Raw genomic sequence first — 27,678 nt, 5'->3', positions numbered from 1 at the left:
ACAAACAACAAAGTCTCCAAATACTTTTGGGAGTTTTAAATATTTTATCTAATGCAGTGTTTCTGAACCTTTTTTCCCCCCAAGGCCTCCTATTGTCCAAAACATCATTCAAATGCCCCGTGACTTTTTCTGTTTAGTTTTTTTATTATTATTGGATAAGGATAAAAAAAAAAAAAAAAAAAGGTTTTCAGGGCAGTTGGAACCATGGTCATTTAAAATTTTTTAATGTTTTTGAGGGGATGAATTAAAATTTCTTATGTTTGGCCCATTTTAAATCCTTTGAAGTCATCTTGAGGCCCCCTAGTGGGTCTTGGACCGCCGGTTGATAACCACGGATAATGCAGTGGCATTCGTACATTTTAGTGTCCAAATACAATTAGGAGCCTCTGTAATATTAGGTAAAATAAATAGATACAAAGAAGTTCAGCAGAGCTTTTACATATATTCTGAGGGTTTATTTTCTTCTGAATCATCTCCATCCTTGTCTTCCATTCTCAGGGTGATCCAGAATGAACAGGGCTGTTGCCACCTGCTGGATATTTCTCCTGCTTTCAGCATTCCTGTGCGATCAGGTGATATCCAAAGGTGGCAGGGGAGGAGCCAGGGGTTCAGCGCGGGGCAGCGCCCGAGGAGGCCGGACGTCCCGCACCCGAGGCTCCCCCGCTGTGAGGGTGGCAGCGGCAGCGGCGGCCGGGGCTGCGGTGGCGCTGGGAGCCGGAGGATGGTACGCGTCGGCCCAGCGTCGACCGGATGACAGCTCAGAGCATGGAGATAATTACTACAGTAACAGAACAGACTGGGAGCTTTACCTCGCCAGGACATCAAACGCAATAGTGCACGACTCCACCACCACTAGATTTTCCGCTTTGCTCTTACCAATAAACTTTGTGATGTACTTTGCCCCTTGAGGCAGTTTAAGACAGTTTGGCACAGCTTAATAAGCTGCTTATGTATGTTACTGTGCAACACCGATGTTTAATAATGTGTACTTTATTGCACAACAAAGCAGATATCAAGGCGAAAGTAAGATTTAAAACCTCTCTGTTTAGTTTAGTAGACATATAGGATCTGAAAGGTTAGTTTGCTTCAACAGAAGCATTAGTATCTATACAACTATAGACTTCTTAAATTATGCTGGCTACATCATGTACTGGATGGCAAAAATGCTGTGTTATTGTTGTGCTGCTGCACTGTTGGTGAAACTCCACTGTTCTTGAGATTTACGTGAACCTTTTTATATGAACCTTTGTCTGTTTAATAATATTTATGTTCACATTTAACTAATAATTGTACGTAGAGTTAAGAGGTATGCTGTAACACATTTAGAACAAGAAAACAGTATTTCTAGCTGTACATGTACTTCCATTGCTTCGGGTGTGAAAAATGTCCTCTTTTTAAATTGTTTATAAATAATTTGATGTATTTAAACAATTTTGTATTTCTAGTAGAGATTTTTGATAACCCCAAACAATGTGAATGCAGTATGTATTAAGTGCACAAGTGTTTAAAAACAAAGAAATTAAAGATTTTTTTTTACATATAAAACACTACATAAACTCTCTTTGCCAGCTGTTGTTAGACATATTTAACAAATTATCATTTTAAACATCAAGGCAATTACATGCCAAATATTTTATTAGAATGAATATATTAATTTGATATTTGATTTCAAAACAGATGATGTAGTTTTGTGAAAGTAGAAAATCTAATTGTTATAAATAGTTTTGTGCTGCCATTTGATTGTTGGGTTGAAATACAAGATACAAATGCTGTTTAAATAAAAATCAATAATTTATTGTATCTTCAACTGCAGTAAAGAAAAAGAATACAATCAATGCACCTTTTCTGATAAGTACACAATAAAAATAAGACTTGCACCAAACACCCTGGTCACTACCTTTTAATTAAAACATTAAGAGTAAGAAGTGCTTCTTTTATGTGCTCAGTGTCCAGTCTTGGACTTACATACAGTAAGGTCAAGCTTTTTTTTTTGCAATAATTACAAATCAACTATTTAAACACTATTAATCAAGCATAACTTTCCCAAGTTCTCCTTTGCGAAATGCTCTGATGAAATCATAGGCTGCTGCACTGTAGTCTGGTAACTGGACAGTGATGTTGCCTAAACAATTGATGTGTTATTGGTTAAATACATTTAATGAGTTATGTGTCATGAAAAGTAAATGCATCATTAATAGTTTGAAATCACTAAAATGAAAATTGAGTGGCTTGAATGAATCGACTCACCAACTCCAGTGATGGCCTTCACACGCTTGGTCTTGCCGAGCTTCACCGCTATACACTTCAGCATATGCTGAATATCATCACAAGGCTCTTCAAGATTGTACTTTTCAACGTAACTACATTAGAAATTGTCACAACCATTAGATAATTCTTCTACTGTATATTCAGCTTTATAAAACACACAGCAAATCATTGTTTAGTGCTTGTAGATTTTCGCAAAACCAACCTAAATCTTTCCCGTCTGTTCAATGAAAAAAGCAGATAATCTGCAATGACATCCTCACCAACTAAATGGTCCAAAATGGTACCTGTTTGTAAAGGAGACACCTTTATCACCTTACAATAAAAACAACATTACAACAACTATACATTAAGATTATTTCCCAGATATGTGTGGACTTACCACATAAAGCAAGTTTCATTCCTGTCTCTATGTTCTCAATTCTAGGTGGCAGGACTCCTGGGGTGTCCAGTAAATGAATTATGGGTCTCTCACAAACCTAGTAAAACAAAATCTCATTTAAAGCTATGTTTGAACATATCAATCCAACTGAATCCACCAAACGATTATAATTAATACCTGAATTTTTGTCAGGACAGCTTTTGTAATTCCTGGTTCACCTCCTACTTTTGAAGCTTTGCCTGATAGCAAGACAAATATCTAACATTTAGGCCTTATGTTGGTTTGTTTGTTAAAATCAACTGACTGCAAGAAGCAAGAGGCATAAAACAAATACCTTTTTTCAAATACGTTCTTCTTACAGCATTAATCAGTGATGATTTTCCCACATTTGGCACACCGATGACCATCAGGCAGTAACTTCTGTCCTACACAGATGAAGAAGAAAGTCAGAAAACTTCATAGCAAAATGTAAGCTACTGAAATAATTTAAACTTACCTCTTCTCTGTGAAACCGTGACCCGCTTTCTATCAACTCTGTCACAAGAGGAACAATCTGGAACATCAGACATTGAAAGACAGAATGTTTAAAATTATAATGTGCTAGGTTTTCCAGTCTTTCATTTAGAAATAGAGCTTTTATTTAGAAATATGTGATGTAACGTCTGACTCTGCTCACCTTTTTTACATTCTCATCTCGTTGTCTTAAACAGTCTGTAAATAAAACATTCCTCACACCTTCTCTGTCAAGCTGCTTCAGAATACTCTGGTGAAATAAAAACCTGTTAAATCCTGTTTTTATTAGCACATCTTTTAAGTAGTTTCAGTTTTTGCCTTTACTGAAACTACTTTTAAGCAATAATGAAATGCATAAGATTATAAGACCTGCTTTTTTGATGTGTCTGCCAAATCCATCTTGTTCAGTATAAGAATGTGTGGCCGGACATCAAGATTCTCTTGAAATGAGGGATTTCTTCCAGAAAAGGGGATGTTGGCCAGTTAAAGAAGATCTTAGAAAAATACTGGGTTTAATCATTCAAAATGTCCATTCTCTGCAATAAAAAAGGATATTCTAGCATCATGGATCTCTATAATGCAGTCAACCTTACTTAGACTGGCTCTCATCTGCTTGAGTCCTAAAAAAAGAGAAAAGGTCACAATGGTGAGCATATTTCTGTAGGACAAAATTAAATATTAAACTTAGATACTAAAGACACATGAGAATAGATTTAGACAGCTACAGTACATATTTAGATTGGCCCAAATTAGATAAACAACGAAAGAATGCTGAATGATTAAAACACACCAGAACACTAGATTATACAGTTTTAGTGGTTTTTAGTGTGTCACGCACCTTTAGCCATATGTCCAGGGAACCAATGCGCCACCTCTCGCTCACCAAAGTCAAACACTTTCCTAAACTTGGCAGCATTGAGTAAGGAATGATAAATCCTCATCGTAGCCGCTCGCTCGGTCTGAATGCAGAAATAATTTGCTAAATCAAGACCGCTACTTGCTAACAAAATCGTATAAATGGTTTTAAAACAATGCAGCAAATATCACTCTCCTACAGATGCCATATTTCTTCTGTGCTATGACTGTACAGGAAGAAACTCAATTATCGCCACCTACAGGATTGGCAGGGGACAGCTGAGAGAGCAAATCCGCACAGACAGATTCTGTCATACCAGTATTGCAAATAGAATATTTTGAAAAGCTCCATAACAATGCAGTCTCATTATTAACGTTTTTGTCATTTTTAATCTTTAGATTAAAATATCTAAAAGTGGGATGATAAATTAGCCGACGTCACTGGTCAAATTGAAGCCTACTGAAACGCTAATTCTGTCATTTCTCTAATTACGCTGATAATGTAATCTTCCATAGAAAAATTATTAATAAAGCATGTGCTACAGCTAGTTTTGTAGTGTAAATCTGATTCCAATTACCCTTTATTTTGGAACTCTAAAGTGCCAGTAGCAATAGCGCCCTCACGTGCAGAGATTTATACACAATATAGGCATACACAGAAATTTGGTAGGCTACAGTGTATTTTGTCCATATTATTATATTATATGGAAGTCGGAATTTAAGAAAATAAATTCAGATCACTAGAATTTGAACGGAAATAAAAAAAAACTTAAAAAAAAAAAAACTCCTCAAATCACACAAAGTTTTGCGAACAATCTTAAACAAAGTTAGGATATCGTTCATTTCGACTGTTGTTGATTCACTGATTAGTGACTTTTTATCCAAATAGACATAGCCCAATTAACATACCAATAACAATGCATTAATAATAAATTAATTAATATAAATTAATAATAAATTAATATAAAAAAATGATCATTGTTTTTTTAGGTTGATCACCTTTAACGGAAATGCTATGTTCTTATTTTAGCACCTTGGTAGCTTGGTGTCACGCAACAGTTCTTTTACGTTTTTATAGCCTACATTTTTATAATGTTCGTAAAATATGTTGAAAAATGAATTGTATTAGAAATCAGGAATTAGAAATGTAGGCTATTATTGAAGAAAATATTAAAGTAAATAAATATTCTTTCATTCTGTTATTTGCATACTGAATTGTGATTGGTCTTTATCATAGCTCTGGGTTACATGACTTAAAAAACGAAAGACACTCTCAATCAGCTTCGTCCTCGCTCCATCTATTTGTGTACAACTAATCATGCCTTTTTTTTTTTTTTACATAAACCCCGCTCTTTTGTCTGCATCGCGGAAACTGGTATTCCGTTCAGGAAATACAAAACTAGTTTTTGGCTGAGAGTCACTCCCTAGACTTCACTATAAATTCCACCCTGATTTACCTACGACAGGTGTGTGCCCAGGTGTGTGTTTGAGGTTGAGTAGTTAACTGGTGGTTGCCCTGCCGAGCGGACAGCAACTTTTTATTTTACTTCCTAAATCATCTTTACTTTTATATCGCAGTTTGTTGTAGGTGACTCAAACATGAATGCGACTGAATTTCAGCTGCCTCTGACTGAGTATGATTTCGAGCGTCACTTTGATGAGAGGTTTGCTATTGAATGGATGCAGGACAACTGGTAAGAACTGTATTTGATTGAATTGGAAATTCATCTGTATTAATACACCTGCCACTAGTGCTTGAAAGTCCAGCATATATATATATATATATGTATATGTATATATATATGTATATATATGTGTGTGTGTATGTAAATTCTGGTGTTATGTTTTGTGTCTTTCAGGAAAAAGTCATTTTTGTTTGGTGCTGTGTATGTAGTGCTGGTGTTTGGTGGACAGCACTTCATGAAGGAAAGACAAAAACTTGATCTACGTAGAGTGTTACTGCTGTGGTCCCTCAGTTTGGCCATCTTTAGGTAAGTAAAAACTAGTGTTGGGAGAGCATCAGGCACACCGCTTCTTTCATTTGTGTACACAAACATTTACAATCTAAATGGGGACATTCCATAGACTTCTTTGTGTTTCTATTTAGTTAAATAAATAAATATTATGACCTAACCCTGACAGAAAACGGCATTTTTACAGTTGTTAAAAAAAACTGAAGCAACCTGAAGATGCTCACGAAAGGAGGTTCTGTCAGATTTAGCCCACTTCTGGATACAAATTTGTCCCCCAGATATTATGTATAACGGTTATTACAGTTAACTAAAACAAAAACATTTGTATTACTTAAAATAAAAGTTAAATCAAATAAAATTATTTTTAATTTTTTTGATGTACTACAATAACTAAATGCAAATTAATAAGAACTATAGATATTAAAAAAAAAATACTAAAGCTATAACTAAAATTGAAATTAAATCTAAATATTATATCTCTATACTAAAATGGCACGAAGTACACACACACACAACATTTTCTTAGGACTACTCTTTGATCTGAACTTTTGACATTTAAAATGAAACTGCATATTTTGTCTATATTTTGAGTTTCATTTTCCAGACAGAACATTGAAGTTTTAAATCTCAAGATGCTCCTTTGCATCTTGTGATGTCATGCAGGTTTTAAACCACCTTGTAGTTTTACTTTGCAGTTGGATATTAGGTTACATAACACATGGTTGTACCAATAGGTAAACAATATCTATTTTTAACTGCAAAAATGCTGTTTGAAACATGAGCATGTCAAAATGCATGCCAATGATGCGTTTGTGAGATTTCCACTTCATGTGGTTTTTAGTTGGCTATTGTTTCAAGTTGGGTTTGGTTTCATTCGTGTGGGGGAAGGCATCTTAGTCCCATCTTAAAAGAGGACAGAGATGACAGCAAGCACAAAGTAACTGTTTGAATGCTTGTGAAAAGAACAATAGAATATTGTGATTGGATGGCAGCAGTGACCTCTGGTCACATGCTGTTTAGATCTCCCACAGCAACTGGACTTTCACCACTTGGTGAATGTTTTGTTATTGATTTGTTTAACACAGAAACTGCCTGCTACCATAGCAAAGTTTCTATTTGACATGCCCAACATGCAAGTCGTTTTTTTTTTTCTCCCCCGCCCCAGAGTTCACTAGAGGTCTGAATTGTTTATCATGAATACAGCCATGACAGACCGTATTCATATCCAAATCTTGCTTGTTCTCTTTCAGTATCATTGGAGCGGTGAGAACTGGGTGCTTCATGTTGTACGTACTCCGAACCAGTGGTTTTAAACAGTCTGTTTGTGATCAGAGCTTCTACTATGGGCCGATAAGCAAATTTTGGGCTTATGCTTTTGTGCTGAGTAAGGCCCCAGAGCTAGGTGAGCCTTTATTTATTTCGGGATAAATCATAAAAAAATTACCATTCTGTCATTTACTCACCCTCATGTTGTTCCAAACCTTTAGTATGACTTTCTTTTGTGAAACAAAAAAGAAATATATTTTGAATGTTATAATGAAAATCACTGGGGTTCAAAACAACATTTGGACCTCATTGACTTTCATTGTATGCACAAAAAAAACAAAACCCCCATTTTTTTTTTTTTGTAGCTAAATGCTGACACAATTAAAATTCCTAGGTTAATTACTTCATTAATTGTTTGTAATTATGCAAAACTTTGCACTCACATTGTAACCCTTTTTTCACATGTCCTCACAGGGGACACCATGTTCATCGTCCTGCGCAAGCAGCGGCTGATCTTCCTGCATTGGTATCATCACATTACCGTGCTGGTTTACTCCTGGTATTCCTACAAAGACCAGGTCGCTGGTGGGGGCTGGTTCATGACCATGAATTACACCGTGCATGCACTCATGTACAGCTACTACGCGGCTCGAGCTGCTGGTCTCCGTGTGCCCAAACCCTGCGCCATCATCATCACATCCTCGCAGATTGCTCAGATGGCCATGGGGCTGGCAGTAAGTGCGCTAGTGTACCAATGGATGCAGGATGGAGACTGCCCTTCTTACATAGATAACATAGTGTGGGCTTCACTCATGTATCTCAGCTATCTGCTCCTCTTCACTTCTTTCTTTTATCAGTCTTACGTGAAGGGTTCAAAACCCACAGCCAACAAAACTGAGTGAGATGCAGCTCTGAGGGTTGAATACAAAGTTTTATTTCTGATGGTTTACCTTGTTAAAATACATTATTTATTTCATGTTTTAAAGCAAGGTGAACAATGAATGTGTGTGTGTATATGTTTTTTAAACGACAGCCAGACTGTAATAGCTATGTCTCATGCTGTTTAATGGCTGTTATTTGTTCGTTATTTTTCTAGTTGGTATTAGCGGAGCAAAGCGCATCAAATACAGCTCTAGATTTTGCTGTTGAGAGCTTAAATGGTTTTGAAGAGCTTCCAGACATTCTTGAAGGGTGATTTGAATCCTGTGGGTCCTCTATGATTCCCCCCCTCCCCAGTTTTACAGAACACAGTTTCTAATCTTCAAAAGTCCATGTTTGTTTACTCTTTGCAGACTTGATAACATGGCCTGAACTCAGCTGAAGCATAGGGTGTTTGTTGTAGCCTGTGCCAAGATCCTTGTACAAGTGAGCAGTTTGTCAAAATCTAAATGTATAACTTGACATGTTTTAATTTGAAGAATTTGGCCACAAATTTCATCCATTCTGTACATGCTCTTCTGGGTGTGTAGGTATTGCTAGTTCAGTGTTTCCACCTCATGATGTCACAGAAACTTGAATTATCTGTGCTGACTGGTTGAGCAGGTTCCCAGACATTTAAATTGGGCATTTTTGGCTGGAATTCTCAAGGACGACACCCATGTTCTCGTTCTCTCATTCTGTGCATGTTTCTGTCATGAGTTCACTATAGCTGACACTGAAGTTACAATATGTAAAACCAGTTGAGGAACGATTGATATTAAACTCGCTCGTTCACCTTTGAATAACACATGGGTAGAGTCATTATGAAATGGTTCCTTTTTGGTTTTGTGGCTGTACTGAGTTCTGGATTGGTGCTTGACAGAACCCGTTAACTGTCCCTATAATGGTGTTTGTTACTTGAGTCATTAGTAATGTGCACAGTTTTATTTATCTTATATATCACAGTCACATTTGGGGTATTTATTTTTCCACTGAAATAGCAATGATAAGGTTTCCATCTAAATGATCTTTTAAAAAATATTGTATTATGTGATGGTAGAGAACAATCCTTTGAGAATATTTAGTGGAATTATGCGCTCTAACATGGTATCGTCTGAAACGTTGCTGCTACCGTCCAAGATTTTTGTTGTCGTCTGTCCTCTGGTCTCTTCTGTCTGTTCCTGTTCAAGACTGTGAAAGACTTTGTCTACCTTTTTGTATATTTTCGTTTAAAGGACATTTTGATTAAGAGATTTTATGACTTTGTCTTAAAATATGTTGAAGATGGCAGCCGTATAATTACTTTGTGTTAGGAACAGCAAAGTTGAATGTAGTGCCACTAGCCTACATTGCAAGGCATAGTTTACTTCTTAACTTCTGCTTTTTAAAAAGGAGAGAAATATAATGTAATAAAGGTGCCAAATGTAAATATTTCTGATCACCTGTACAAGTTCTTAGCTGATATGAAGTACGATTGTGTATTTATTTTTTGTCATTTAATAAAACTGTTTCCGTAGTTTTTGTGTGTATCATATTCTGTTCAACTTTTTCACAGACAAATGGTATCAGCTGACCAGTTTTCCGAGCTAAGCTGGCATTTTTTACGCATTAACGCATACATACATACTTTTGTTACACACATTTCCAGCTCTGTGGTAGATGTAAATCTAGATGCACATTGGTGTCGTTTCCTTGATTTCATTCTTTCAGTTCAATTGGGCCAGTCACTTTTTTTCATACTCTTGAAGCCTCTTCAGAAATTACTTCATAATCACATTCTTTAGTCTTTGAGGTTTTAATTTTCAGTCATTTGTGACAAACACTCTTTGGAAATATTCTGGGCCTATTTTTCCACTAGCTGACAAAAATGTGGTTAGGTACTAAACAGCCGTCCTATGACCCCAGTATTTTTCATGAGTTGCCAGTCACTTACTTGCCATTACGTGACACTTCTCATCGCCCCGCTGGAATCATAGGTTAAGTGACTTGCTCGAGGGTACAGCAGCGGAGATGCTGTGAAATTGAAATCTTATTAACTCTTCAGTGCTTGGTTCTTTCTTAACACACACGCATATATGGCCAGCAATGTTTTGTTTGTTTTATCCAGTGACGAGAGAACAGAGTGCTGCAGTGATTTAAATGTTTTGTAGACCAACCAGGACGTTAGCATTACGCTGGTTCCCTTGACAGAAATCCAAGGATTTTCTCAATGATTTAGGATTGTTGCAGAAAATACGCTAAGCTCTGTGACCAACCAAGTTTATGATTCTTACATGTTTTGTTCATTATGACAATACACACAAATTAACACATCTAATCAGAAGTAAAAAGCTAAACATATAGGCTATAAATGACTTCAACACCATTATAAAAGCTTCTAATACCCAAGGGGGTATCTCTGATGTATTTTATGTCATTAGAATAAAACATTAATAGCCTATTATCTTGAGCTTGTTTTTAACCACAGACCTTATTTCAGGCATTATTGCAAGCTCATTGACTTCAGGACTATGGAACCAGAAGTGCTAAAATGCTAACTCATTTCCAAGTTTTGGACTACAAAACACGTAATCCCTGCAGTGCTCTATAAACTCAATGTAGGCCTACATGTTCACTTGAATTATTTAGGCTGTATGTAGTTACATCAGAGATAACATTTTTAGAGACATCCTTCTTTTACAGGTAAAAGGTCAGCAATTATTTTATTCCCTAAAATCAACTGCTATAAAATGCAGTGAAAATGTCTTCTGTAATGTTTGAATGCCTCTGTATCAGTGAAAAATCATGCTACAGTATTACTGTAATTAAAGCTCAATGATGCCACCTACTGTTCTACATATAGAACAGAAGTTCAAAAAGGTAAAGTTTCAAATATGGAAACTAAAAAAGAGGCAGAAAAGGAAAGTTACTCTTTGTATATTTGATAATGCGCTTCTATTAAAATAAAGGTCACAAATTCTTGGCTGCACAAAGAACCTTTTGTTGAAAAGTTCTTAAAAGAAACAATTTTTTTTTTAGTGTGAATAGTAGCCTGTGTAAAAAATCTTTTCCACTATAAAGAACCTTTTGTACAATGCAAGGGTTCCGTAAATGTTACAGGTTTTTTATGGAACCATAGATGCCAATTAAGAACCTTTAAACAGCGTGTGTGTAAAAGTAAAGTTGCCAGGTAATTGCATACAAAACAAACAAAAACTCTCAGATTTGCACATTTATCTTAAAATAACATAAATTGATTGGATTTAGACTGCAGCAGAATGCAGTTTCGGCTAAGAGAGTGTGTTTGATTAATGGGGGTGTGTAATGCTATTTGTTTTCTGATTGCCAACAACAACAATTGCAAAAAAACTTTAATGATACATACAATGCAGTCTTGCCAAACTATTTAAAAAGATCTTTTGTCGTTTACATGGAAATTTTATTCAGCAACCTTTATTAAATGATCTAAGAATACAAAAAAGATCAGTCGATGAACACAGACTTACTTAATTTCTGGTTGCTAACCAGATGCCATAATTTATTAATGGATATATTTAGCTTGTCAGATATGGATATTATTTATTGATTCATTCTAGGAAACCATCTAAATGAACTGGTCATCTATTATATTTTGTATTGGACTGAAAGGTCCCTTTCTGATTGTAGGGTTCAGTTTGCTTTGGTCTGGCTTAATTCAACAGCACATCTAAGCAGCTCATTTGCATTGACAAGCTTGGCAGCCACCTTGACTTTGAAATGACTGTTATCCCCCCCCCCCCCCCTGGATCCCCTGGAGCAGAGAGGGGGAATGACAATACTCACACATGCAAACTGTCCTATTAATCATTCCACAAATTGCTCTCCTTGTTTTCCTCGGCTTCCAGACATGGTTCTTTTATGTTCCTTCTGAAAAGAAATCAGTTGACACAAAAAGATATCAATTCACAGCCTTTTGCTTGAACTTGTGTTAAGCATGTTGTTAATGTCTTAGTTAGTTAATATTTTCTTGAGTCTATTGTTTTATTGATGACAATGCTTGAATGGAGAGCAGTTAAGGAAAAGACACCATCCACTTTTCCAATAAGTGTAATTCTGTACATTATATGTTTGATTAATTTGCCAAAACAATCCTTCTTTATTAGCATACAGTCTGTTTATTTTTAGCCTTAGTTTATAGAAATCTAAAAAAAATATTAATATGAATTAATTTCATTTTCAAATTATGTTTAACTTTTGATATTTTTGATTTTTTTAAATCACTTACATTATAAAAATATAAAGTTTTTAATACTTATGTATGAATAATATAAATATATTATTCATATTGTTTAGAATGGTAAATGCAATGCATAACCAACTAAACAATAAAATTAATATGATATGATGATGTGATATGAAGTTATAAATGATATGATGGCAAGTTATATGAAATTCAACTTGATTTTAAGTCGATTTTTTTTTTTTTTTTTTTTACTCACCAAATTTACTCACCAAATTTTTCTATTTTCTATAGTGCTTAGACAAAGACAAACATAACGTTTTTGACAAAGATGTGTTTGAATGCTTAATATCTTGGGCTGGCCTTCAAAGAGTGTCCCTCATGTCATTCCCATTTCATACATAATAAGCACTTCTAAATGGGGGAGGGGGAGGTGGAGGTGAAGGGGGGGTCATGGGATAGGGACAAGAGGGCCCAGGTATAAAACAGTGCTGAAGGGGTCAGAAATCACATCCCCGAGGAGCATCAAACACAACAGACCTTCACTGGCAGCCTGGGATTCAAGTAACCCCTCTGGCTTCCAGGATCCAGCAGTAAAGACACAACATGTGGAAAGACAACAGTATTGGTAAGCATTACTGAATGGGAAAAAAATTTATGGATAGGTTTTAATATGCAAGATCTCATAAGAAAAAGCTTGTTTTTTCAAGCTTCTCCATCTCAAAACAAATATATTATTATTGTAAAGAAGTATTCAGTCATTGAATTTATGTTGTGTTACTAATATATTCAATTTGTGCAGTTTAGTTTGCACTGACAATTATGATAACACAATGCTTAGCTTCACACTCGTTTTTATCTTCTTTTTCAGATGCATTTGCTAAAACATCTGGAAGCAGTACTGTAGCAAGAAGTGCAAGTCGCAGGAAAAGAACAAGTTTCTCAAAGGAGCATGTTGAGCTTCTTCGTGCCACATTTGAGACAGACCCTTACCCAGGAATCAGCCTCAGAGAGAGTCTCTCCCAAACTACAGGCCTGCCAGAGTCTCGCATTCAGGTGGGTCACGTTACGTATAAAAACCACTCAGTTCATAGAATTTAAAGGGATATAAAGTATTTTGAAGAATTGTATATATTGAAGAATGTTTAAGTTATTTTTATCCATATAATGAAAGTCAGTGGGGTCTAAAACAACTTTGGACGCTGTTAGCTTATATTATACGAAGGAGAAAAAAACAAACAAACAATGATACGTTTTTTTATTTACTTCTCATTTGTGTTCCACAGAGGAAAAAAATTCATACAGGTTTGAAACATGACAGTAATTTTTTTTAAAACTATGTACATAAGGAAACAACCCCTTTTTCTCCTTGTTTGTATCTCTTATGCATTTACAAAATCAGCAGATACACATAAAAACGGGTGAAGTGATATGCTAATAAGGCCTTATGTGAAAACATACTGTTTGCTGTCACTGATACCACTGTCAATATCTGAGATGACGTAAGCGCTTTTGTGTTTATCTACTGTTTAGTTTAGAAACCGTACAGCCTGTAAACAATAGACATACCAGGCACAGATAACAATCCTGACTATGCCACCATAGCTGGATGTCATCTCACAATGATTAACCTGAATCTTTAGACAGGGAAGCTCTTATCTGTATGCACAAGATGGTTGAGTCTAATCTATCAATTGTATTCTTATGAGTCTGACCCTCTTTATCTTGATGTCTCCGTTCATAGGTATGGTTTCAGAATAGGAGGGCTCGCACATTGAAATGCAAGGGTGGAAAGAAGCCGCTGTGGCAATCTGAATCACCGTATAGTGCAATGCAGAATTCCCCAGTTCAGCTACTCTCTTCTAACAGCAACAACAGTGAGTCTGGGGCAGGTACTGGGCCTTTATGCACTCCACCACCAGCGTACCCCAATCATATTAAGGAAGAAATGGAAAGGGATGGACTTTATGGATGTGACACTCCATCTTCCATGTCAATCGGGGATGATTCCGGCTACTGCACCCCTTCATATGGACACCATCAGGCCAGAGCCATGAACGCTCACTGCAGCCCTCCTCTACTAAGCCCAGAGCATCAGAAGCCTCCAAACTGGGCTGCGAGGTATGACAGGAGGTCACCTATGAGCTCCACGTGGAGTTCATATCATCTTGATGCCTATGGCTCCAATCCCAACTCCATCCAAGGCATTTTTTACTCTCCATCTGAAAAACACAACAGTCTTCAGCCGCTGACCCCTGTTACCCCAGACTCGGGCTGCTGGGAGGGTGGTTTGGAGGGCACTCCTCCAGCTTCCAGCTCTTTCTGTGTAGATAACCCAGAAGTTCAGAGGATGGAGAGCCAGCAGGAAAGCAGAAATCACCGTGGGCCTCTGCCTGAGCTGCCAGCCTTGTCCCTACAGGAGATCCTGGGAGAGCTGCAAGGAGACTGGTGGCAGGGTGAAGGACTAAACAGCCACTCGTCTGAGGACAACCATGTGTACGGCTGAATTTTGCTGTGTACAATCTATTTATGACTATTTATTCAATGTATTTATTAACTAAGGACATGGATGAACAATTATGTATTATTTATCTTATCTGAAAGTAACAACATGAGAGATGCTTTCAGACTAATTAAATGGGCTTTGATCCGGCTATTTATTTAATGATCATTGTAAAAGTATGATTATGCAGCTGTGTGTATATTGTTTACAGACATCTTTATTGACTTCATTTAATTGCTGCACTTGCATTAAAATAAAGATGTTTTTCCTTATATGTTCTTTCAAATGTCAGATTTATATGCAATTGTTCTGCATATGTTGCTATTGTTATTTGTTTGTTTGTTTTTTTACTTTAAATGACCTCAGTGCATTCAATGAAAACATTGATAATCATCAAACTAGATTCGAGTAATGTTGCATAACTCAAAGTTTCTGTCATTCATGAGGTGCAATATTTCTGCTTGATACTATCGCTTTTCTGTTCTGAATCAAACATATACCCTACCATTCAAGAGATTGAGGTTGGTAAGATATCTTAATTTTAATTTATTTATTTGATTAAAAATACACTAAAGATATTAATGTTGTGAAATATTATTACAGATATTATTATATGAAATTTATTCCTGTGATGGCAAGTTATTATTCCAGTCTTCAGTGTCACACGATTGTTTCAGAAATCATTTTAATATGCTGATTTGCTGCTCAATAAACAATTGCTTGCTATATTTCTGGAAACGGTTAAATTTCTTTCTCAAAATTTTTTGATTAATAAGTTTAACATTTAAAAAAAAAATTGAAATCTTTTATAACATCATAAATGTCTTTACTGTTACTTTTAATCGATTTAATGTTTTCCTGCAAAATACAAGTATTAATTTCTTTCCAACAACAACAACAAAAAACTTCACTGTGAATATTATATGACAAAAATTTGCTGAAAGTAATTCTTGGTGAAAAAAGGTCTATGGTTTCAGGTAATTGTACACAAAACAAATACTATTTGAAATGTTTGTGTTTTTTAATCATAAATTAACAATCAAGCTTGATGGGATTCAGACTACAGCAGAACGATACTCGGTCTCAACTATCAAAGTGGGTGTGTTTGATTAATGAGGGGTGAAATGGGCCTGTCATCCATAAAAAATGTGAGATATTAGTCTCTTCAGGCAGACTCTTCACAGCTGTTGATAGTCAATACTATCACTTTTCTGACGTGAATCAGAAACTGTGTTCGAGCAACATACAAACTCAACACAAGTTTTCTCCACTTTTGTTTGGTTTCAGATTAGAGACAATGAAAAATTTTGTTTAAAAAAATTGTTTCTAAACAATAATTCTGTTTTACTTTTAAGATACTTTTTATTTGTCACTTTAGTTGTATGTTCAAAATGTGTATATTCAGTATCATAACAGACCCAGGTAAGTTTATTTATATAGCACATTTCATACACAGTGGTAATTCAAAATGCTTTACATAAAAGGAAGTTAAATAGTCATTAAAAAGGAACAAAATCATTTAAAAAAAAGTCATTAAACAAGGAATTAAAAATAATAATAATCACAACAGTAAAAACAAAGTGATTTAAAAATTTATTTAAAAAGAATTTAAAACATTTAAGAATAGAAAATGATTATACATAGTGCAATCAGTTCGGATGTAGCACAGTGCTCATTCAACAAATGCACAGCTAAACAGATGAGTTTTGAGTCTGGATTTAAATGTGGCTAATGCTTTAGCACATCTGATCTCATCTGGAAGCTGGTTCCAGCATAATAGCTAAAAGCAGACACTTTTGTGTGAACACTTGGTATTTCTAACTGACTTGATCCTAATGATCTGAGTGGTCTGTTAGGTGTATATTCAGTGAGCATATCTCCAATGTATTTAGGTCCTAGGCCATTGAGAGATTTATAAACGAGTAAAAGTACTTGACTGGAAACAAGACACACTGTAAAAAGTGATAAGTTGACTTAACTTAAAAAAATTGAAATCCGTTGCCTTAAAATTATTAAGTAAATAATAATTAAAAAAAAAAGTGAACTTGACAATTCACTTAACTTATTTTTTTTAAATTACCATTTACTTAAAAATTTGAAGGCAACAGGTTTCCTCAATTTTTTTAAGTTAAGTTAACTTATCACTTTTTACAGTGCATCTAATTCTTGCAATGTTTTTGAGATGATAGTATGCTTATTTAGTTACTGCTTTGACATGACTACTAAAACTAAGGTCTGTCTCCAGAAATAAAAAACCTCTGGAATTATGAAAAAACAACACCAGAATGAACCCAATAACAATATAAGGCCACATGGTGCACAGTGATCTCCATTGTTTCACATTTGGATTGTAGGAGTATAAACAAGGGCTTTTGTTGTGGATTCACAGTTCCCTGGTAACTAAAATATGTCTCCATTATCTGTTGGAGATGTTTCCACACTCTTTTCCATCTACAGTACTTGTACACTTGCCAACAGCACTTTCATTCCCCATAGGTTTTCATGTCTCTACTCCCTTCTTTAGAAACATTCCTGTCTATCTCAGAACAAAATAAGTCATGGTGCAACCAGCTGAAAGCCAGGTGGAGCTTTTGGACAGTAGAAGTATTTGGCAAAAGCATGGTCAACAAACCAGAAACTTCACGTCCCCACTCCTTACACAATATGGTTGTAATTTACACAATTTGGATGTAAGAATGGACTGGTAGGGAGTAGTATGCACTATTACACATTCTCTCTTTTTAAAGTGCCCCTATTATGGGTTATGAAAGGTTCATATTTTGGCTTTGGGAGTCCCCAACAACAGGTTGACATGCATGCAAGGTCAAAAAATACTTTCATTTTCTTATAATATGTATTTATTTTTACATTATTTGCTCAACGACTCCCAAACGATTCGCTCAATGATTCATTTTTCCAAACCCCTCCTTTGCCTGAAGCTGCGTTCACACTAGCAGCGACTTTTGTCGCTGCATGTCGCCAGGGGCTGGCGATGAGGTCGTTAGTGGGCGTTTTCACTACTGGTTGCTTTGACAGCTAGTCAGGTTTCTTGCCGATAAATTCAAACATATTGGAGGCAAAAGACTAAATATAATCTAAATCCGTACATACAAACAAAAATGAATGAGAGACAGAGCCTACTTTCTTCCATTGCCTATGTTTATCTCCGGCTGAGAGGAGAACGATCACATGAGCTCAACCGTCTTCTTTCCTATTGGCTGTCGCTCCCGAAAGTCGCTCTTCATTTGCATAAAGTTTAAAGTTCTGTAATTTTGTCGCGTCGCTGGACACACCCCATCCGGTCGCCAAGGGTCGCCGTTGCTCGCTGTCTCTCGTGTCGCCGGAAATCGCCAGCTCTCCATTGAAATGAATGGGATCGTGTCGCTTTGTCGCTTGTAGTGTGAACGGGGCTTGACGCTAATCCGCGGTGATTGGTCGAAATGGTCGATTTCATTTAAAGCAGAGTGCAGTGCTGCTTTGTGTACAGCCGTTACCAGGGAAACAGCTATTTGTAACGCTCCAAAAGCTGCACCTATTGGCAACAAGTGGGCGGGCAATATGCTAATGTTTCTTGTTGACATAAACATGAAAGGGCTTAAGATTCGTTTTAAAAACGACTGGTTTCAATGATTCAGAGTCGACTCTTTCTTTTGAGAGACAATAACTTTATACACGGTGCACTTTCAGATTTAAAACTTTGCAGGATGTTTTCATTCACTTAGAGCTGTGTTACACACTGCATGAAAGGTAATTTTCAAAAATCCATAATAGGGGCATTTTAAATTGTGTGTGTGTAATAATTTACAGAGAATTGAAAGTGTCTTGGAACTGAATAAAAGATGTATCTGTTTTTCTTCCATTGTGTGTTCTGTGATCCCAGTTATGTTACTATTTTGTGTCACAGTGCTTAGGTTTCCTACAGCAGGATGTGTGATTTTGGGATGTGTGACTTCAAAACAATAAACAAGAAGGAGGAAATGGTTCTTGTGGTTTTTCTTTTCCTCTTGGAGAGACTACATTTGATGTGTCTTAGTACAGTTACTGTATTACAGCAAAGTAAGATGTGTGTTATGGAAAGAGATAAAAGGAGAAGGAAGAGCAGTACCAAATAATCTTATGTCTTTTCCTATTTATACATCCTAATTTATAGCACAGCAGCTGATGTGGCAGGATTAACCTGAACTTGAAGTGCATGCATAAAGTAGTTAGGCTATATCTATTTATAGGAGATATTACAACATTTATTATTATTATTATTGTAGTTGTTTCCGTTTAATTTATTGTTTAAAAGTAGATTAAAATTAAATTAAAACAAAAAAATTGATTCAAATAAAACACTAGAAATTTATAAATTATACTGCTTGTCAATAGTACTCAATATTTGCTTGTCTAATAAAATGATATGCGAATCCCCAGTGAATAATCGTGAAAGAGATTCGGGTTTGAAGTGATCATTACTCTCATAAAATGAATGCAGGGAGCACCGGGTGTGTTCCCCGATGCTTTCTCTCACTCACACGCCAAGTCTTGAATTAATGTGTGTGTGGTGGGTGGTGTTAAGAGTTTTTTTTTTTTTTTCCCAAATTGTAAGTACTAGGCGGAGGCACTGTGTGACATAAACAACGAGGTAAGCTTTTTTAGATAGCATATTATAACTGCTTATTTATTTATATTTCCTTACACGGAATGAAATCTTTTGCCAAAATCGCCAATAGATTACTTTGTGCTTTTGAATTGTAAATACGTAAACGGACGTGAATTGTTGAGCATTGCGTTTCACGCAGAGATACGGCGCGCTCGCGCACTCTCCTCTCCTCTATGGTAAATAAATTAAACTGCGGCTTAGTTTAACTTGTTGTTGTAAAGATTTTGTATATTAGTATATTGTATACTTGTAATAAGTAGGTAATTGTGAGTAAACTATATGTTTTGATAAGTCGTGAGGTGGTAAAGTTTGTTGGTTAGCCATATTGTGGTATCTAGCTGTTGGCATTATTCTTTCTTTTATCGAAGAAAAACAATTCATATTATCAAAGCACTGACTGTGTTCCCTGCATCAACTTAGTAAGATCTCCTAAACGAGAATATTAGATATTGTCGAAGTCTGAGAGCTGCCGTGGCAACTGGTTTTACAAAGTGAGCTGACAACTTTGCTAATCAACTAGCCACTTAGCTAAATAGTAAGAGGAGGAAGAAGAAGTGTGGGCAGAGCTTGTGAGCCATCTTGTGTGTGTATTCGCTTGCGATTTTTCATTACTGGATGGATATGTTTCATTGTAAGTTGTCTCTGGGGCACTAAAATATTCCGAGGCCATACCTGATGAGATAATAAAAAGAAAACAATCGTACACACGGAATTTCTGCCCTAGAGTAACAGAACTGAAACATCTTCGGTGGCTTGCATCTGTTTGTACCGCTTGTCAGGTAATGCAAATATGATTTTTTAAATGATTACATAACACTAACCCGGGATGTTTAACCAGCTGTTTTTATTGGTAATTTTAGAAAGTCCTGCTTTTTTTGGGTTTTTTGTTTGTTTTTTTGTGAGACATACAAACAAATACAAATAACTGAAGCAAAAATCTCAATAAACCCGTATAGTTTTCTGTATGCTGCAGGTTAGTGATAGGACATTTAATCTACATATATATTAATAAGCACATTGATTATTATGTAGCTTTTTTTCCCCAAACCTTTTTGGCTGCAGAACTGCTTTGACCTGAATGTTTGCTGTTTTCTGAGTTTTATATTTTAATAAATTTATTTTAATAAATTAACAGCATATTTGTGGCTGTCTGGTGTCAGTTATTTGTCACATGACATGCCAGTAAACATAAAATATTAACTTTTTTTTTACACATTTTATTTTTAAATGATTTATATTAATTTTATATACATTTATAAACATTATTTAATTTTACATTAATTTATACTTTTTTATTTTTATTTTTATCGACTCATAAGCTACCTGCAGTTCCCTCATGAACCCTAAGTTTGGGGTCTACAAAAAATATGTAAACTTTTGCTTGTATGAAAAGTTAATGTTATCTTGGACCGACACACACACACACACACACACACACACACACATATATAAATATATATATAGGGAGTGTTTGCTTAAAAAACCTTTAACAACTTTTAGGGAAGTTTTTCTTTCTATAAACGCACACAGGAAGTGAACTATAGATTCTGGCCTGTATTACTGGCATCGACTTGACATGGTGAACTGTGAATTTTGTAAACTCTTGTGCAATTAATGAATCTTGAGGATGTGATGTAATTTGGTAATTTCGTCTGTGCATCTAAATGCATTTCAACTTCTGTTAGTACCCATTTTAAGTTACAATACGTGATAAAGTTCTCTCTAGATGTTTTATTGTGGTAATCTCAAGTGTTCTTTTTCGTTATGTTACAGAAGAAGATGCACTATTACAGATATGAAAATGCAGAGGTCAGCTGTTGCTACAAATACCTCATGTTCAGCTACAACATTATCTTTTGGGTAAGTTGATGTTTTTCACTGAAAATGATGTTTAAATGGCCACCCTTCCAGTTCTAACATTAGATAAAGTCTCTCTTGCTCAGATGACATGATCTGTAGACCAGCCTCACATGTCATAATTATTTGTTCCACTTAGTTTCACACTGTGTGCACAGATTTGTTTTTTCATTACTGGGTGTGTCATTTCACAGCAAATGAACACCCACAGCTGACACTTTATATATCAAGAGAAAAAGTCAGCCTGATGACGTTCAGGTTTTCATATTTACGTCAACAGGAAACAGATTAACACTAGCGTATTGCTGCAGTAGTTTGTGGTCTTCTCTATGGGAAGCATGGGAGGATTCTGAGATAACAGCTTCTAACCCAGGGGTGTCAAACTCAGTTCCTGGAGGGCCGGAGCCCTGCACAGTTTAGATGCAACCCTATTTGAAAACTACACAGTATGTGAGTTGGAGCAGGGTTGGAACTAAACTCTGCAGGGCTGCGGCCCTCCAGGAACTGAGTTTGACACCCCTGTTCTAACCTATTTTCCTGTTTTCAATACTGAACATGGCTCCTCCTGTGAAACCAGCATTGTTATTACTGTAAAGTGTGTTATGAATTTTAAATGACCTGTTTTAGATATGAATTATAAGTTTAATACTTTCTTTTTCCATACTTTTAAAGCTTTTTATCTTTAGGTATGTTCAAAAATTGGGGTTAAAAGTTTGGGGTTATTAAGATTTGGTTTAAAAGATATTAATCTTACGAACCTCAAACTTTTGAATAGTAATTGTATTTAAAATTTGTTATTGCAAACAGTGTTGCTTTTGTCTAATTTCTTGGTGTTCTACACACTAGTTACATCTGCATCATCTGCTTTAACCACGCACTGTTGTTTTGTCTGAACTTGACTATTCTGATGCAACATTTAATCATTTAATTTCTCCTAAACCTCTTCTGGTTCTCAGCTAGCTGGAACAGCATTCATTGCAATTGGTTTCTGGGCCTGGAGTGAAAAGGTAAGTAGACACTTGTGAAACTTCCTATATCAGTTATTTGATATTAACAAAAAAATGCAGTGATCTAAACTGCATAACTACCTACATACACCACTGTTAAAAGTTTGGGTCAGTAAAATTTTATATTATATTTTACAATATTAACATTTTACTGTATTTTTGATCCAATAAATACAGCCTTGCTCAGCATAAGAGATTTAATTCAAAATCACTAAAAAATGGCAGTCACCATTAAGCTGCAAAAAAACCCCACTGTAAGTTATGTAGCTGTGAATGTGTTTAAGTGGCTCAGGGAAAAACAACCAGTGTAAATTGTTTGTTCTTTGATTTGCCCACAGGGTGTTTTATCAGATCTGACACAAGTTACACGTCTACATGGTTTTGACCCAGTTTGGGGGGTGCTTGTTGTGGGCACAGTCACTTTCATTTTGGGATTTGCTGGGTGTGTTGGGGCTCTCAGGGAAAACATCTGCCTCCTTAAGTTTGTAAGTACTCATACTTTCGATGTGATACTGAGGCCATCACATGCTGGTCAATTCTAAATGAAGTCTCCAAAGGAAATTTTTGCATGCCTTGCAGTGCCAGATCTGTACGAGATAAGAACTCTATGATATGTTAATGCAATGGCGTTTTTCAAATTTGCTTTTTGATTTTTCACCTTGCTGCTTGACCTTGTCTTGCAGTTCTCTGGAGTCATTGGCTTCATCTTCTTCCTGGAGTTGACGGCTGCGGTGTTGGCGTTTGTGTTCCAGGGCCAAGTTAGGGAATGGCTCAATGATTTCTTTTTGGCCAATGTAAAGGCCTACAGGGAAGACATTGACCTGCAGAATCTGATTGACTCTCTCCAGAAACTGGTAAGTCTGAGAGAGTTTTTAAGTAGAAGCTAATTTTCATTAAATAAAATGAATGCTTTCTATTTACTCAACTTGCCAACCACCACATACATTTTATATGTGAAATGGTTTCAATTAAAAAAAACAAAAACAAAAAAACTGTATGCTTCACTATTCACTTTTACATGTCTTTTCACAAGTACTTGATATAATTAATTTAACTTAAATAATTAATGTTTAATTAACAAGTATTGTTTAACCTCAACAAAACCATAAAGAGAATGGAAAAAGGCATAGATAGCTAGTAGTGGACACATCACTTTTATGTTTTGTCAAATAAATGTTTTACATTTTCCAAAATGTAAATTATTGTTGGTGTAATTTGTGGGATTTTTATGAAGCAAATGACTTAATGCTTGTGAAAGTCTGGTAAAAGGTGGCCAAGAGAAATTTGATCACTAATACATATGCACATTTGTGGCTAAATTGTTGCAGGTCCTGAATGTACATGTGTTTTTTTTCTTTCTGCAGAATCATTGCTGTGGAGCTAAAGACCCCAACGACTGGGATCTAAATGTGTATTTTAACTGCTCAGGGGATAACCCCAGCAGAGAGAGATGTGGAGTGCCCTTTTCCTGCTGCATCAGCGACCCTGCTGTAGGTTCTTCTCTTATTCACAGCATCACTCCACAGAATAAAGAGATCTTTTCTGCATGCTGCACTGTTATAGAAAATACTGTTTAAAAGAACCCATTGTGCTTTAAAGTCAAGGGCCAAGCATGTGGAAGACTCCCTCTGTTTGTGGTGGCCTTGTGCTCACTGCATGTATGTAATACCTAAAGGAATAATTCACCCTTATGGCATTCCAAACCTTTATGACAGGTGTATTTACAGATGTTCAAAGAATTTTTACTTGTGTTTTCACTTAAAAATTTAACTGCCATTATATTATTAGACAGTAGGGCTGCATGATATATCGCGCAAATCCACGTTGATAATGAACGTGGATTTGCGCAGCTTGTCAGTGAACAACGGCTCTGTGTAGTAAATGCAGCTCCATGTGAAATCACGCACGTGATGGAAATTTACTGCTGATTACAGAACCGGCTTTACTGACAAGATGCGCATTTTATACTGCATATAAAATGCAGCCCTATTAAACATAATATTAAAATTATATTATCTTCTTTTTTTTTTTGTTACAAGGAATTGATGACTTTCCCGTGAATCACTTTTAACATGCTGACAATTTTTTTTTGGAAACTGAAATAGTTAATATTGACCCTATAACTTTGTCTCTTGTGCACAGGTTATGACTTCTTTTGGTTTAAATTTATTAATGCATGGAATTTTTTCCCCCATTGTAAATTAATTTACAGTGAATATATGCCTTGTTTGAATGAACCTATGACTTTTCTTTACAGGATACAGTGGTGAACACGCAGTGTGGATATGATGTTAGACTATCTGGCACACCGGTGAGTGCATTTTGAACAGTTCTACTAGAAAGACAGGTATTTCATTCTTTGCCATTGTTAGCATAAGTTTTGCTTCAGTACACGTTCCCTTACAAATGAGAAAGTTGTAGAGTGAGTTCATGCTTCAGAAAGTGGGATAAATTAAAACACTTGTCAGCTTCTGCATGCCAGAAAATGTTGAAGTTTTTGAAATTAAAGTCAAGTTTCCAAGGTTCAGGTCTCTGATGGCAGCACTAATAACTGTCAGTATGAAAATTGCATTTTCACGAATGGGGCATGTGTACAGTTGTTTTGTTCTTCTGCTCTCCACTTGTAATCATTCTCTTTTTGTGCTCTGTTGGTAGTAGGGAAATTGCAATTGGGAGAGTAGAATAAACAGAATAATCTGCAGAGAATAAACTTGTTGGATATTATAATGTGTTGCACAGCGCGCTTGTAGATGTAATAAAATGCTCTTTCATTGATTGCACAACATTAACTGTCACTAATTTTGTGAAACATAACATACACTGTTTTTATTTTTCAGTCTAAATGGAGCAACACCATTTATGTCAAAGGATGCATGATGGCTTTAGAGGAGTGGCTTCCACGCAATCTCTACATTGTGGCTGGAGTCTTCATAGTCATATCATTGCTACAGGTATAGGATGTACTGGAGAAAAAAAATACTGCATGGAAAATATATTTTACAGCTAGATGTCACTCTCAGCGCTTTTTTCACAGAGCAACCTAAAGTTTTCAAAAATCAAAACCACATTTTAAATGGTTAAAGTATTTCAAATCACAATAATTATGATCGGTTGTCAGTCCTGGAAAGAAAGTACCTGGCTTAATTTCTACAGTATGTGTTTTTAAAACTTTGTTTTGAAGTTAATCTCAATGTAATGTTGTGTCTTGTGATTTTGCTTCTAGATGGTGGGAATCTTCTTGGCAAGGACGCTGATTGGAGACATTGAAAAAGTCAAGTTTAATTATAACTGAGCTCTGACATAACTGAAAGGGAGCTAAGGGCAATGGAAAAAAAGACATGGATCTACTTTTATTCTTCTGCATCTCTTTTTGTGGAGAAGAGGACTCTGGACCATTCACTGGACCACCTTTTCAGCATTTCTATAGACCACATATTGAATACGCAGATGCCTAAGCTCACTTGGATACTGTCACATGTGTGCCTTGTCTCTTCTTCAAGTTTACCTCCAGTCCCTATTTTTTTTTTTTTTAAATGTTTTTATATATATATATATATATATATATATATATATTTTTTTTATAGGACTACCATTAACCAAACATTTGTATTTTTGGGACCACTATTAACCAAGCTGGGTATACGTAGTGGCAACACGATGGGACCATAACCTGTAAACTAACCTGAAATGTAATTGTAATGATGTGAAGAAGTCAACCAAGCTTTGATTACTGAAATGTATCTGTATGGTCCTATTGCATACACTCCAAAATCTTGTGTGTACTCTCTTTTGTTTTGGGAAACTAAATTAAGAATTAGGATGAAAAGCACAAACTGGAGCAAATTTAGAATGTTTTTTTAGAAGCCTGTTTATTTTTCCTTCGATAATAACATGCAAAAATGAAGATAAAATGTTATCCTCTCATAGTAAAAAGTGTAATGAAAGAGAACAATTTTACGCAGTTTTAACTGCAGTAAATACATATCCCTAACGTTTGTTGAGTTTAGTTGAATTTCAAACTTAATCTTTCTGCAGACAGAAGTTCTGCATTTAATGTCAACTGCAAAAAGTGCAGAAGAAAACTATCAGGATCTGACCAGAAGTACTCGCATGTAAACTGAACATATCGAGAATGCAGCTGGGTAGAAATCAAATGCCAGTCAGTCTAAAAGAGACGTGAGCTGATCCATTTGGTCCTACATAATAGAGGTAAGATGCATCAGTATGTGTCATTTATTTTACAGTAAGCAACTCGTGTGCGCTATTATTTGTTCATTCTGTTAATGATCATTTTAACGGAATGTCTTACATTTGTAAATGGTCACATTCTACTGGATCTGTGCAAAACTTTGAGTCACTGGAGTTTGATGGAAGTCACCATATGGCTTATACTGATGTCAACATTGCCTTGAGATGCCAACATTTACCTCCTTTGTTTTCTACTCTTACTTGGTGACTATACAAAAATGCAGATTGTGCCTTTTCTCTGGCATTGAAGATTTCATAAAATGTATTGTATACCGTGTTTAAGCTGGATAGAATCATATCCATGTTTAGCCATTTTTTTATTTTTTTACGGGTGTTTTAAAGAATTTTTACTTTTTTGTGTTTTCATTTGAAAATGTAACTGCCATTACAGCACAAACTACTTAAAATACATAACATTAACAATATTAACATGTCTTCACACTTGAATTAGCCAAAACACGATATGCATTCTGGCATAAATGCAAACTCCTGCCTGTCTTCACTCTTTCTATAGCCCAAAGACTTATCTTTTTGAAGTTCTATCTTAGTATACTTATATTACATGACCTCGGAAATTCTCATCAATGCAAAAAGAAAATTGTTTAAAACAAAAAAGAAAGCATTTAATTTTTTTTAAATTCAGAGTGCACTATTTTGTCCCTTTTTGGAGTGTCTGTCTGTGCCACTGTGTAGTGTTAAATCTTGATAGAGTATTTACTAAAATGCAGTACAGTTTCCCTGACCTTGCTGCAAGAGCCTCCTTTTTCATGAAGGGATCTTTTTTGTGTGTGTTGGATTTAGATATTATTTGTTGTTGGATATTTGTTATCTTTGTAAATATTTTCTGAATTCTTTTCAGCATTTTTATATTCAATAAAAAAAAAGAGTTTGACATTATCAGCCACACTGTCATTTGTCTTCTAAATGAAATATGCTGGTTGATGAAGCTTTGAGCTGATATGAATTGTTATGCTGAAAATTTTGACATTGCATTTAAAATCCATATCCCATTCATATTTAAATGTAATTATGTAAAACAAGTTGCCAA

General features: G+C 35.6%; 5 protein-coding genes across 11 annotated transcripts; 4 read left to right on the top strand and 1 right to left on the bottom strand.

Annotated features, from left to right (window-relative positions):
• Positions 1 to 509: 509 nt before the first annotated feature.
• Positions 510 to 908, top strand: sprn (shadow of prion protein). The gene has a single exon (XM_058796503.1). The coding sequence runs from the start codon at positions 510 to 512 to the stop codon at positions 906 to 908; it is 399 nt and encodes a 132-aa protein (XP_058652486.1).
• Positions 909 to 918: 10 nt separating this feature from the next.
• Positions 919 to 4,255, bottom strand: mtg1 (mitochondrial ribosome-associated GTPase 1). 2 transcript variants are annotated; one of them, XM_058795944.1, is made up of 11 exons: positions 3,999 to 4,255; positions 3,716 to 3,780; positions 3,530 to 3,634; positions 3,324 to 3,410; positions 3,144 to 3,200; positions 2,982 to 3,072; positions 2,825 to 2,886; positions 2,648 to 2,744; positions 2,471 to 2,552; positions 2,248 to 2,360; positions 919 to 2,122 (listed from the first exon to the last, which is right to left on the bottom strand). In XM_058795944.1, exons 1-11 carry the CDS (start codon positions 4,099 to 4,101, stop codon positions 2,025 to 2,027), a joined length of 960 nt encoding a protein of 319 aa, XP_058651927.1. In that variant the 5' UTR covers positions 4,102 to 4,255; the 3' UTR covers positions 919 to 2,024. The 2 variants fall into 2 exon arrangements, with proteins under 2 accessions (XP_058651927.1, XP_058651928.1); XM_058795945.1 differs by having other exon boundaries at positions 3,530 to 3,654; positions 3,754 to 3,780; positions 3,999 to 4,099.
• A 1,104-nt stretch (positions 4,256 to 5,359) lies between these two features.
• elovl6l (ELOVL family member 6, elongation of long chain fatty acids like) lies at positions 5,360 to 9,688 on the top strand. 2 transcript variants are annotated; one of them, XM_058794731.1, is made up of 5 exons: positions 5,360 to 5,493; positions 5,594 to 5,709; positions 5,875 to 6,006; positions 7,239 to 7,390; positions 7,729 to 9,688. In XM_058794731.1, the coding sequence occupies exons 2-5, from the start codon at positions 5,615 to 5,617 to the stop codon at positions 8,154 to 8,156; spliced, it is 807 nt and encodes a 268-aa protein (XP_058650714.1). In that variant the 5' UTR covers positions 5,360 to 5,493; positions 5,594 to 5,614; the 3' UTR covers positions 8,157 to 9,688. The 2 variants fall into 2 exon arrangements, with proteins under 2 accessions (XP_058650714.1, XP_058650715.1); XM_058794732.1 differs by having other exon boundaries at positions 5,463 to 5,481.
• Positions 9,689 to 12,976: 3,288 nt separating this feature from the next.
• Positions 12,977 to 14,898, top strand: mxtx1 (mix-type homeobox gene 1). The gene is made up of 3 exons (XM_058794982.1): positions 12,977 to 12,998; positions 13,242 to 13,426; positions 14,115 to 14,898. Exons 1-3 carry the CDS (start codon positions 12,977 to 12,979, stop codon positions 14,874 to 14,876), a joined length of 969 nt encoding a protein of 322 aa, XP_058650965.1. The 3' UTR covers positions 14,877 to 14,898.
• A 4,538-nt stretch (positions 14,899 to 19,436) lies between these two features.
• Positions 19,437 to 27,527, top strand: tspan14 (tetraspanin 14). 5 transcript variants are annotated; one of them, XM_058794984.1, is made up of 9 exons: positions 19,437 to 19,500; positions 21,292 to 21,378; positions 22,332 to 22,382; positions 22,721 to 22,867; positions 23,066 to 23,236; positions 23,747 to 23,872; positions 24,640 to 24,693; positions 25,220 to 25,333; positions 25,606 to 27,527. In XM_058794984.1, the coding sequence occupies exons 2-9, from the start codon at positions 21,298 to 21,300 to the stop codon at positions 25,672 to 25,674; spliced, it is 813 nt and encodes a 270-aa protein (XP_058650967.1). In that variant the 5' UTR covers positions 19,437 to 19,500; positions 21,292 to 21,297; the 3' UTR covers positions 25,675 to 27,527. The 5 variants fall into 5 exon arrangements, with proteins under 5 accessions (XP_058650967.1, XP_058650970.1, XP_058650966.1 ...); XM_058794983.1 differs by lacking the exon at positions 19,437 to 19,500 and adding an exon at positions 19,624 to 19,694; XM_058794986.1 differs by lacking the exon at positions 19,437 to 19,500 and adding an exon at positions 19,708 to 20,297 and having other exon boundaries at positions 21,295 to 21,378.
• The last annotated feature ends 151 nt before the right edge of the window (positions 27,528 to 27,678 follow it).

This window comes from Onychostoma macrolepis, chromosome 13 (genome assembly GCF_012432095.1).
Source record: "Onychostoma macrolepis isolate SWU-2019 chromosome 13, ASM1243209v1, whole genome shotgun sequence".
Classification (NCBI taxonomy): domain Eukaryota; kingdom Metazoa; phylum Chordata; class Actinopteri; order Cypriniformes; family Cyprinidae; genus Onychostoma; species Onychostoma macrolepis.
Note: the sequence above shows the minus strand (reverse complement) of the source record. Positions and strands in the feature narration are given on the sequence as shown.